We start from the raw sequence: 12,409 nt of genomic DNA, 5'->3' as shown, positions 1-12,409 counted from the left end.
ATCCCAGCCTTGCCTGTTTGGGATTAGGCTGCTGGGATGCCCCATCACAATGCTTGGTTTGAAAGGGACTTTCCAGGTCATAAACATTGGCCTACCATGGCAGATCTCCCATACTGAGAGGGTTACTTTCAGAAGGATTGCTTGTATGTATGCTCTTTTCGACCAGTTCATGCTGCTACTGGGAACCCAGACACTCAGATTTCATTCAGTCATATTGGTACACAACAAGGACACGAGGCATAGGTATAGGCTGTACAGCTGTACTTTAAAAAATAATGTTCTTCTTTAATAGGCCAGTGACCCGAGTACCTATGAACTGATACAGAAGATACACACACTACAGAAACGGCTCATCAGTAAGACAGAAGAAGTGGTTGAGAAAGAATTGCTTCTTCAGGTACTGTAGCATCATCTCTGTCTTCTGTATCTCAGCATAGCATATTTGTTGTACCCTGCGTATGCAGCCTCCATAGGTATGCTCCCAATATTGTTATTAGGATGCCTTTCCTCTGAATTGTGGAGTATCAGGGGGTAGCTGTGTTAGTCTGTATCCACAAAAACAACAAGGAGTCTGGTAGCACCTTAAAGACTAACAGATTTATTTGGGCATAAGCTTTCACGGGTAAAAAACCTCACTTCACTTGCTTATGCCCAAATAAATCTGTTAGTCTTTAAGGTGCCACCGGACTCCTTGTTGTTTTTCTGAATGGTGGGGTTTGCTTGTTCTCCTGCATTTCCCTTAGCTAGTGGTAGATGGCAGCACTTACACACAGAGAACAAATATCACCTGATTAGTTGATTTTCATACCCCAGTCACTGATATCTGGATGACTCTGAAAAATAAAAAAAAAGGTTTGATTTATTTTATTTGGCCACCAAAAACCAAACTAAATAAAAATGAAATCAAACAGGTATTTTCTTCAGCGTCCTGGTAATGACAGGCATGATCAAAAGGACTAAGAAATGCCTGACCAAGGAAATTATGTTTACTTGAAAGCTGATCTATTGATCATCCCAATAGCAGAACCCCTTACTAAATTACCACAACGTCACCGAACCATACACAAAGACTGAAATGGTGCTAGAGGGGAACATGGGGTAAGTCCCCTTTCAATATTGGTTCTTCCTGCCAACATAGATGGAGAATCTCCCTCTGACTCAGTTGACCTGGGGCAGGAGATCCTCCAGCGCCCAACCAAAGGGATCAAGAAGAAGAGGCTGTTATATTACTTTCCTGATGGAGCTGCATATGAGGGGGTTACTTTACCAGCATTCATACATCTTTGCAAATAGAGCACCCCCTACTGGGGATAAAGACAGGGACCAGACCCTGGCTGAGGTTTAAGACTGTAGGAAACAAGCAGCAACTAAATTCCTTACTGTGGAGCCTTTTTCTTCTCTCCCCTTGGCCTTGCTTATTGAGTTTGCTCTGCAGCTGATGTATGCAGCCAGAGTACAGAACACACCTATCCCAAAAGGTGCTACCATACATGTTTCAATCTGAATAAAGCCCCTTGTGTTTAAAGATATTTGACATTTTTCCACCTTTAGTTATTGTTCCAAACTGCCCTGGTCTCCCTGGAACTGCTCCGCCATTGCAGGAAGAAATGAAGCTTTTGTTGATTCCTGTCACCAACAGAATCTTTTTTTTAATGCTACTGTGGGTGGAAGGTGATAACATGGAAATAAATGGGTCCCTTTATGCTAGAGCTGTAAACGCTATGGGCAGACTCGCCACTTCCAGTCAGAGGTGATTTTTTTTTATGGGTCTTTTGTTGCATGCAGGTCAGGTCTTTTCTGGGCCCTTGGGGGAAAGTGAGAATTCTTGATGTTTTGATGTTTTGCTATTAATCTCTGGAATGCTCTAAACCGGAGACAGTAGTAAATTGGTGGAGCTATGTTGTTGGTTCAAAGAACCACACTGCTTTTTGTGTACTAGCAATATGTTGAACACGGTGAGTTTTGTGAATGTTCTCAGATTTCTGAGTATGCATGCTGGGTGCTTTGGATGTGTTTACATCAACACAACAATCCTCAGGCAGAGATGGAATACTGGCAGAAATAGATAAATCTGTGGGTCAAAGGTGGTAACAGCATTCCAGAAGATTCTTACTGACACCTGGGACAACAAAGAAATGCCACGAGACTTCAAAGATACTACAATTATTCCTTTAAAAAAAAATAAAGGCAGCAAAATCGTCTATGATAACTACCGTGGGATAGCTCTCCTAACTGTTGCTGGAAAAATCTTTGCTTGTGTCCTCCTGAACCGACTGATTTCATCTGTCTCAGAAGCCAATCTACCAGAGACTCATAGTGGATTCAGACCTGGTGTAGCAGGGTGGTCACCTGCTCCTGCCCTGAAGAGCTTGAAATCAGCCCTTAAAGAGGGCTGCAGCTCTGAATGCTGGGCTGATTGGGGAAGCAGCCGCAGCTGGGCTATGCCCCAGTCAGGGCTCAGCTGGCCCTATAAAGGCTGGGAGCCAGGAGCAAGGACTCAGTCTCTCTCTGTTGAGGGAGATGGGCCTGGCTGCAGGGAGCTAGAGACAGAGTACCTGAGTGGAGCAGGGCTGGGGACAGGCTGAGGAGCTGGGGAGCTCCAGAGCTCCAGCCTGGAAAACCCCAGGCTGCGGCCTAGCAGAAGGCCAAGGGGTACTGGGGGTGGCAGAGGGCAGCCCAGGGGTAGGCCAAGGCCGCAGGTCCAAACCCAACCTTGCCAGTGGTGAGTAGGCTGATACTGCAGTCTGTCCCAGGGCGTGGGGATGACTGGCAGTAGCCTTATACTGAGGCAAGGTGGGAATAGTGGGTGGGGGTTCCCCGGGGAGGGGAGACCCTAAGACTGAGGGTTTACTGCTAGGGGGCAGCATCCCAGGTACAAGGACACCGGGGTCCAGGGAGGGACATGGGGGACCAGAGGACAGGCGGATCACCGGCCTGCAGAGGGCGCTCCTGGGTCGATGAGTTAATTCCCAGAAGAAACCAGCAGGAGGCGCCACAGGGTGAGTCCACTCCTCTACACCTGGTCATAGCACTGTAGACATGATTTTTAGTATCAGGCAAATACAAGAAAAATGTATTGAACAAAACATGGATTTGTTTAGTGTCTTCGTTGATTTGACAAAAGCATTGGGGTGGGATAGCTCAGTGGTTTGAGCATTGGCCTGCTAAACCCAGGGTTGTGAGTTCAATCCTTGAGGGGGCCACTTGGGGGTCAGGGGGCAAAATCAGTACTTGGTCCTGCTAGTGAAGGCAGGGGGCTGGATTCAATGACCTTTCAAGGTCCTGTCCAGTTCTAGGAGATGGGATATCTCCATTATTTTAGAATTTGATGCAATCAATAGAGAAGGATCATGGACAATCCTCAGCAAACTTGGTTGCCCACCAAAACTGGTAAAGATCATTCGTTTATTTCATGCAAGGTCAGGTACTTTTTAATAGAGATCTCATTGATTCCTTTCCCATTTCAAATGGAGTCAAACAAGACTGTGTCCTTTCCCATGTACAGTTCAACCTCTTCGTCACCCAAATTCTCAACCATGCTACAACTAGGCTCAACAGAGGCATATACATCAGATACAGAACAATAGCTCAGTCTTCAATCTTATGAGACTTAAAGCAAAAACAAAAGTAACAGAACTGCTAATAAGAGAAGCACTCATTGCAGATGATTGTGCCCTCCTAGCACACACAGCGGGAGATCTCCAGTGCATCGTAGATCGCTTCACTGAAGCATCAAAATTGTTTGGCCTTACAATCAACCTAAAGAAAATGGTGGCGTTGCAGCAATCATTTTCATCACTCCATGTCATACCCCCTAGCATATCCATTAGTGGAATCCAACTAAAGCAAGTTGACAGTTTTACCTATCTTGGCAGCAATATCTCTAATGATGGGTCTCTTGATAAAGAGATCACAAACAGGATACAGAAAGCTTCTCAGTCATTAGGAAAGCAACGTAACAAAGTCCTGAAATCCCACAACAATAGCCCTCTCAACAAAAACAAAACTTTATCATGCTTTTGTGCTCACATCTCTCCTCTGCGGCTGAGAGACCTGGACACCATACAAATGGCATCTCAAACAACTAGAGGCCTTCCATATGCGATCTCTGCGTGCCATTATGGGGATCCACTGGTAGGACAAAATTACCAACCTGGAGGTTCTCCAAAAGTCAAATGCCACAAGCATCCAGGCCATGCTGATAAAAGCCCAATTACGCTGGGTTGGACACGTCATTAGGATGCCTGAATATCGACTTCCCAGAAACATTTTCTATGGCGAATTGGCACAAGGACACCAGAATCAAGGCCACCCCAGAAAGCGCTACAAGGACAGCATCAAGAACAGCACACACTTTGGTGCAGTAAAACCAGATGATCTTGAGAAGGCTGCGTTAAATAGATCAGCAGGGCAGCACACAGCACTCAGAGCTTTCCAAGCCTTTGAAGAAGACAGAAATAATCGATTGTTAGCTGCCAGGGAAAAGCGTCATACCCCTGCTATAGCTACCAAGATACTCACCAATGACTCTGTCTGCCCAATATGCTCATGAGAATGCGCGTCATGCTTTGCACTTCAGAATCACTCCAGAATCCACAAAAAGAGAGAGCATGAAAACGTCATCGTTGAACCGATGGACTACACTCACAAATCAACGCATATGAACAAAAATGGAGTTACACCTGGTATGGAGGGAGCTTTGTGGACTGGGCACTGAGCACAGCGTAAGAAATTGGTATTTGGAAACATCCCTTTTTTCTGGAACTGGTTGGGCCCTCTACTCTCAGTTACAGGCAAGGTTTGGAGAGTGTACATTTTACCACATTCTCACAGCAGAACCATAACATTTGCACAAGAAAAATAAATGCTACCTGTATCATACATACTCCAGCTCTGCCTTCCATCCATGACTCCAGTCTTTTTTGTGTGTGTGGATACTATTTAAAAAATCACACAAAGCACTGAATGGGGACCATTTTTTAGGATCAGATGGGCATATTGATCAGAATATTCTTGATTAAAAAACACCAAATATAGATCCATGTAGAAAGCTACGCTACATACTCATCAGATTTGCTCCTACATGTATTTGGTCATATCCACTTACTTTAGCCTCCAAAATATATTTTCATTACTTTTTACTCCTGTTAGATCTGCAGAAACAATGCAGCTATGAGAGAGTGTGCTACATTCCATTCTGGCTTACGCATCAGCAACAGAAAAAATGAACTACATTTCAAATGGAGAATCTTTCTTGCTGGTGATATGTGAGCCAGGAAGAAACCAGCTTGACTCTCAGATTCCAGACTATCAGTAAACAAAACCACCCTTTTTAACCTGCTTAGTTTGCTCTGTAAATCAACCACTGAGAGGTAATAAATATGAAGCACCACATTGCCATTTTTAGAGCCATTTTTCACAGAAGAAATTACACTTTAAGTGACAAATAGAAAAATGCCTCCATGTGTGTTAAATTATTAACTCCTTTCCTCTTTTCGTCTTCCACATAACCTGCAGCACCTCACCTTAGGCTGTAATTCATCAGATCTCACATGCCAGGCAGGGAGGAGCTGCATGAGGTCTTGGATGGTAGACTTTTAAAGAAAACACAAGTGTTGCTGGAAATAACATTGGTGATTCAGTAGGTGGTATTTCTCCTTGTGACTCAGTGCTCCAGCTCGGGCTGCTGTGCTGATGAAGAACACTGTCTTAAAATCAGATACAAAATCAAGGTCCTGACCACTTAAAGATCCCATGCCACTTTCACCATGAATAAGATCTGTTATCTGAGGTTTAGCCGGCTGGCTTCCACTTTTGAATCATTACCTTCTATTCACCTACAGTCCTCCTGCAGTTTCAACAAGACATTATTCTTCAGTTGTGTCTTAAACTACCATTTATAGTATTGCTGTGCTCTGTGAAAAATGCTGCTGCATGTCACCCCAGAGATTTCAGTGGTGGGTGAAAGTCTTTGTGAACATATATACTGTAGTATATAAAATGCTTTGAATCCTTCAGGGCAAAAGGTGCTTTCTAGCTATAAGATCTTATTATTGCATCAGAGATGCTCCGGAGAGTGAATCATAAATAATGATTAAAAGAGTATTTGCCCATTTTGTGTTTATGAGGTGAGTTCTTCACATGTATGGCACTTAATTACATAATGAACAGTGATGTGTCGTAAATGCACAAAGTAACCAAATTACCTTGTTGGGATTATGATTAGTGTGGCTTTAGGAAAAAGTCCCATTAAAAGTGAATTACCTGCTGCTGTATTTGTTCAAAATCTAGTTCTGTCTCTTCAAAGTGAACTCATTCTTTAATTTGATTTTATGTCTGACTGGCTAAAAGTCTGGTTTATTTTACAGTGGCAAGATTCACATTATGTCTCAGTTGTCAGTTATCTTCTCTAAAGATTGGTCATAAGCATAAGGGGGCATATGCAGCATAGGGACATTTTCAACCAAGAGTTGAAAGGATGCTTGATGGCCTCCTGGTAACAAAAATAAAATCCTACCATTTAGTCTCATTTAAACTTAGCATATCGTAGTGACGGTACCATTCTGCTACATTTTTATTGGATTTTTTTTTTTAATGTTCAGCAACAACTGAAGACCAAGACTGGGGAATTAGGATTTGCAAGATTGGGAGCACCCTGGACTCCCACACCTTGCTGGCTTGGACTGCATCATATTGGCCCAAATCCTCAGCTGGTACAAATCAGCATAGTTCTGTTGCAGTCATTACTTGGGAAAAGATGGCTGGGTTGGTTGGTAACCTGGTACTTGAAAAGCTCGGTTTTAATTCCCTGTTCTCCTACTACAGACTTTCTGTGTGACCTTGGGCAAGTCACTTCATTTTTCTGTGCCTCAGTTTTCCAAGGGAATTATAGCATACATCATGGGGATGTAGTGAGGATAAATACATTAACGATTGTGAGATGCTCAGATACTATAGTAACGGGGGGCCATATAAGTATTGGAAATAGATGTTGTGTATTCTCTGTAGTTGACAGTAGTTCTGTTCCGTTTAATTTTGGGTTCTTACACCATGCTCATCCCTATGGTATCTGAATAGGGAGCTAACAGACTGTTCCTCAGAGTGTTGACATCAGTGCTAATGCTGGTCCACAGAACATAATGGTTTGGGACTATATGGTACAATGTGTGTTTAAGTTGTAACAGGAAACTAATGCTAGGCTACATCTACATTACGAGCTAGGGGTGTAATTCTGCTGCTTATGTACCTATACTAATGCTAGCTCTCCTCAAGTTAGTGTGAGTATAAATAGCTGGGTAGCCGCAGAAGCTTGAGTAGAAGCAGCAGAGACACGGCTGAGCTGTGTTGAGTAAAAGCCCACCTGAAACTGGTGGTTATATACTCAGCTCCTTGCCTCTGCTGCTGCTACCATGCGACCACGGCAACACTGCTGTTTACACCCATGCTAGCTTGATGAGGCCTAATGCAGGAGAATCACACCCCTAGCTCACAGTGTAGACATGGCCAGACTCGTGTTTTTACACAGGCAGAAATCCCAATTAAGTCAATGCAAGTTTTGACTGAGTAAGGACTGAGTAAAAATGTCCAGGAGCTTCAGCATTGAGTTCTATGTACGATGTGAAATTGTCGGCCAGGCTGTTTATTATAAAATGGTCTTGATCCACTTATTTTAAAAATCCCAGCCATTTTTTTCAGCATGGTTCATGGGAGTCTAGTCCTCTCAAAAACCACTTCTCCCACCAGCCTGTCCTGGAGCCTGCTTCCGCTAGGTCCTTCATTGCTGTGGCGGTGCTTAATATATATTGCATTGTTTTGAACATGACCTGGAAGATTCTCCTCAGTCACTCAGAAAAAAGGAGCTGCTCATCAGAAGGGCCTGCTAGTGAACACCTATTCTGTTATGTTAGGAGTGTGTGTTTGTTTGTCTTTATTTTGGTTTTCTTAAGGTCTGGTTCAGCTTCACTTTAGGTGACAATCTGTACACATTCATAGTGGCCAAGATTTATTTTGTGCTCTCAGAACTGGCATATGTATGCTTCGGTTGGCTTTCAGTGGCTTCCTTATTTGTATAAAGGCAGTCCTCAGACTTATGACACAACTAGCTCCTTAAAATGGCGTCGTAAGTCAAAACTTCGTAACTCGGAACCGCAATCCACTCCATTGCGGGACCGAGCATCATAAAGTCGAAACCAATGTCGAATCAGGGTGTCAATTCAGAAACATTGTAAGTGCCGTTCGTCGTAAGTCGAATGTTGTAAAGTTGAGGGCTGCTTATATTTGTTAGAAACAACTTCATTTGTGAATGTACATGTTATATGGAGCGTAGATAGGTGTAGCTGGGGATTTTTTGACAGAAGATAATCTGTTTAGGTAAAAATACCCGTAATTCACTTCAGGAAATTATTCATTATGGAATCCCTAAGAATTTCTTTTAACCCACAGTAAGTAGTCTTCCTAGATTCCAAAGCCAGAAGGGACCACTGTGATCTAGTCTGACCTTCTGCATAATATGGGCCAAAGTGCTCGCCGCAAAATAATTCCTAGAGCAGATCTTTTATAAAAACATCCAATCTTGATTTTAAAATTGCCAGTGATGGACAATCCACCATGACCCTGGGTATATTGTTCCAATGGCTAATTACCCTCATTGTTAATAATTTACACCTTATTTCCAGTCTGAATTTGTCTAACTTCACCTTCCAGCAACTGAATCATGTTATACCTTTTTCTACCTGCATATCACCACCTCTGACTTTTGATGACTTGCAGATCACCGTCTCTCTATCTCCTTGCCTGCAGAGAGTCTTTTGTGTAGGCTAGGACCAGTGTTTTGAAATTTACAGGCCCAGTTTAGCTACCAATGTGCCAAGCACAAAGAAAGGAAAATAAAAGGGATGTCACAAGAAGGAAAGAACCTGAAAAAATGCTCCTGAAGGATGAGTCAATATCTATACATTACTTTATATACTGCATTAGAGACCCCAGTTCAAGTCAGATCCATGGCAACAAGTGAAATTAATTTGACCGCAATAGCCCAGCAGGCTGCTATGCATCAAAACGTCCATATCGGTAATTAGACATTTGCTGTTGGTCTTTGGCTGGAAGTGTTCCAGAACTGGAGTTCATGGGCTGTTATTTTTCATTTTAAGAAAGAATGGTGCTTGCTTTCTAGATCACTGGGACCTTGGCTAAGGCAGTTCTGAATGTGTCTTTCAATACGCTGGCTGCTGTGTGTACAACAGGGGGAGCAAATTTCTTCACCACTACTAGCTCCCAATTGCAAAGCCAAACGATAAACAATGTGCCTGGTACGTCACTGTATTACTCCAGCCGTGCATCAGTGGGACTGCAACCCCCTTCCACCTGAAAAATTATCCTTACCTTGTACTGCTCCTTTATGACGCCCTCCTAAGGAGATTTTTCCATCCAAAAATAAAAAGGAGGGATTTTTTACATAGACTAGGACCTGACATATAAAAATCTATCTCTGTTTCCTGGGGGACTTTGACATCCTCTGATCTGGAGAAGAAGACTGTAACATCAGATCTGGAGGTTGAAGCCCATTGTGCAGCTCTTGCAGCCCCCAATTAAGGGGATGGCATGTTGAGTCTGGGGGTGTGTCTACACTGTAAATTAATTGAAGCACAGGTAGGCATACCCATGCAAGCTTTAATTTAGGCGAGGGTGGGTAACAATATGTGCAGACATAGCAGAATGAGCTTCAGCACAGGTTAGCTGCCGTATTACAAGCTTGCTGGGGACCCTAGCTATGTATTTGGGTTGCTAGCCCACACTGAAGTCTGTGCCACTGCATCTTCACTGCTATCGTTACCCATGCTAGCTAGATTAAAGCTAGTACAGGTATGCCTAGCCATGCTACAATCACACCTTCATTTGCAATGTAGACATACCCTTAGGCCTTGTCTACACTTAAAAGGTTTGCCAGTATAGCTATACTGGTATAGCTGTACCAGCAAATCCTCCTAGTGAAGTTTATATTGACAAATGCATCTCTGAGACATTCCTTTTGTCTGAATATCTTATACCCGTTCCCCGAGCTAAATAAGCTATGCTAGCAAAAGGACTTTCTTTTGCCAGTATAATTGCATCTACACTATGGCTTCTGACAGCATAGCTATGTTGGCAAAAAAATCATACCCCTATCTGACATCGCTATGCTGGCAAAAATTTAAGTGTAGACAAGGCCTTCGGGTTGACCAAATGTTTCTAATATGAAAAACAAGCTGAAAAATACTCCCCCCCCCCTTTGAAAAAAGCAGAACATTGAGGCTGTCTTTATGCAACATGAGGAGCCAGGAAAAAGAATGAGCACGTGGGGTCTGTTTTTCAACTGCATGATTCCAGCTCTGAGCCAGTTGTGCAGATGTCAGTGGAGTTACACTGACGTACAGCTGGAGTAATCCAGTGGCATGTCAGACACATTGTTTGTCTTTTGCCTTTGTAACTGGGAGCTAGTAGCAGCAAAGAAATCCCCCCCGCCCCCGTTATACACACAGCAGCCAGCGTACTGAAAGACACATTCAGAATTGCCTTAGCCAAGGTTCCAGTAAGCTAGATTTGGACTCAAAAGAGAGCACCATTCTTTTTTAATATGAAGAATAACTTCCCATGAACTCTGGCTTTGGAACACTTCTAGCCAAAGACCAACCGCAAATGTCTAATTACTGATACGTACGTTTTGATGCATAGCCGCCTATTGAGTTATTGCGGTCAAATGTATTTCACCTAGTTCCTTGGATCTGACTTGAATAGAGGTCTCCAATGCAGTATATTAATTGAAATATGTAGGTACTTCAGATATTGACTCATCCTTCAGGAGCATTTTTTTCAGGTTCTTTCCTTCTTGTGACATCCTTTTTATTTTCCTTTGTGCTTGCCACTGAACTTGGCCTTTGTTCAGGCACTTTACTTGTGCCTGTAGGTGGAAATGTTTTGCATTCTGGTATCTTGTGTTATGTTAAAGGATTTGATTCTTTTTTCAGATCATGGTATGATTATATTTCGGAACAATTACCATTTCTTTAATGCCTTTTATTTTATCACTGACACATCCCCTTTTTGATTAATCTTTTATTCCCTTTCCTTACACAACTATAAGTGCTGATCATGAAGTCAGTGGGGCTCTGTGTGGAGCAGATTGCAGGATTAGTGCCCAAGTTTGCTGTAGGCTTAACTCCTTTTATAAACAGGGCAGCTGTGATGTCATAAATTGGCATATTTCTTAGGCCCGGAGAGCAAAGTTCACCTGTGCAGAAGGATAGTATAGTCTATGCACGCACCTCTTAAATTCTCTATAAAAAATAGAGGCTTAGGCTATGTGCTTGCTCTCTGCACAGGGGTGAATTTCACAATGCAAATTTGACTCTTATGTATTCAGAACGTATCTCAAGGTACATTAGTTTATTTTAGTCTTTCTAATCTAAATCCATCTAGAATTAGAACAGTTATGTGCTCTGGAAACATGCTGCATGATAAACTGCTTTTAAAAACATGTTGACATTTATATTATTTTCTGCCCTCCCCGCTACCCTCCCCCACCCGCCTTGTCTACTGCAATCAAACAGATGAGAATAAAGTCTTCACTAGAAAACAACCCTTTTTGTTTTTGTTTAGGGGATGTCGATTTAAATTGCACTTTTAAAAACAAGGCAGGAATGGTAGTGATGAGTTTAACTGCATCAGGTGAAGATAATCAGCTGTGTTTAACACTAGGAAAATTGTTTTCCAATAAAAACAAATAGTGATACTACGTCTGGCACTGGGAGTTGGAAAGCAAAGCAGATTACTTAGCACCCAAACAAAACATTTTTGATGAAGAATTTTTTCAGTGGAACAGTTTAGTTCTTATTGAGGCTTTGTGCAATTACATTACACTCCCTGCCCCCCTCCAGAATAAAACAGATTTCCTGTGATAAATGTTTTTGGACAGCAGCAAGATGCGAATTTATTTGAGAAATTAGAAGAAAATGGATCCCAATAACAATTCAGGGAAGTCCTTGCCATTTTTAGCTGCTCTGATGGTGTTTTGACCAGAAATATTTCAGGTATAAAGATGCCATTTATAAGGAGGAGGACATTGCTGTTGGGCAGAAATTCATTTGGGTTTATAGATAGGAAACCTACATACATACTTAATCCATTTTTAATGTTTTTAGGGGAATTTGTGGATTCATTTGAGTTGAAAGGGACCTCTAGCGGGTCTTCAGATTCCATCCTTCTGCATCATGCAGGATTACTTTAATTACAGCTAAGCCATCCTTGGCATCCTGTGTTTTAATGCACATACTCCCAATACATGAACTTCAGTCTGCAGGTGAGAGATTGATAGCAATAGATATATTGGAATACACTGTAGAGATGTTCCCTATGTAACCCTTCTGCCAGGCAG

At 42.4% G+C, this 12,409-nt stretch overlaps 1 protein-coding gene across 1 annotated transcript in view; it reads left to right on the top strand.

Annotated features, from left to right (window-relative positions):
• The window catches only part of CFAP58 (cilia and flagella associated protein 58), an 81,488-nt gene that overhangs the window by 32,594 nt on the left and 36,485 nt on the right, over positions 1 to 12,409 (top strand). The window contains exon 13 of the mRNA XM_034776875.1: positions 293 to 397. Within this exon, the coding sequence (XP_034632766.1) occupies positions 293 to 397 (105 nt within the window). The remainder of the gene's footprint in view (positions 1 to 292; positions 398 to 12,409) is intronic.

The sequence above is a fragment of the Trachemys scripta genome, chromosome 7, assembly GCF_013100865.1.
Source record: "Trachemys scripta elegans isolate TJP31775 chromosome 7, CAS_Tse_1.0, whole genome shotgun sequence".
NCBI classification, from domain to species: Eukaryota; Metazoa; Chordata; order Testudines; family Emydidae; genus Trachemys; species Trachemys scripta.
The sequence above is the reverse complement of the archived record's forward strand: the minus strand, read 5'-3'. Positions and strand labels throughout refer to the sequence as shown.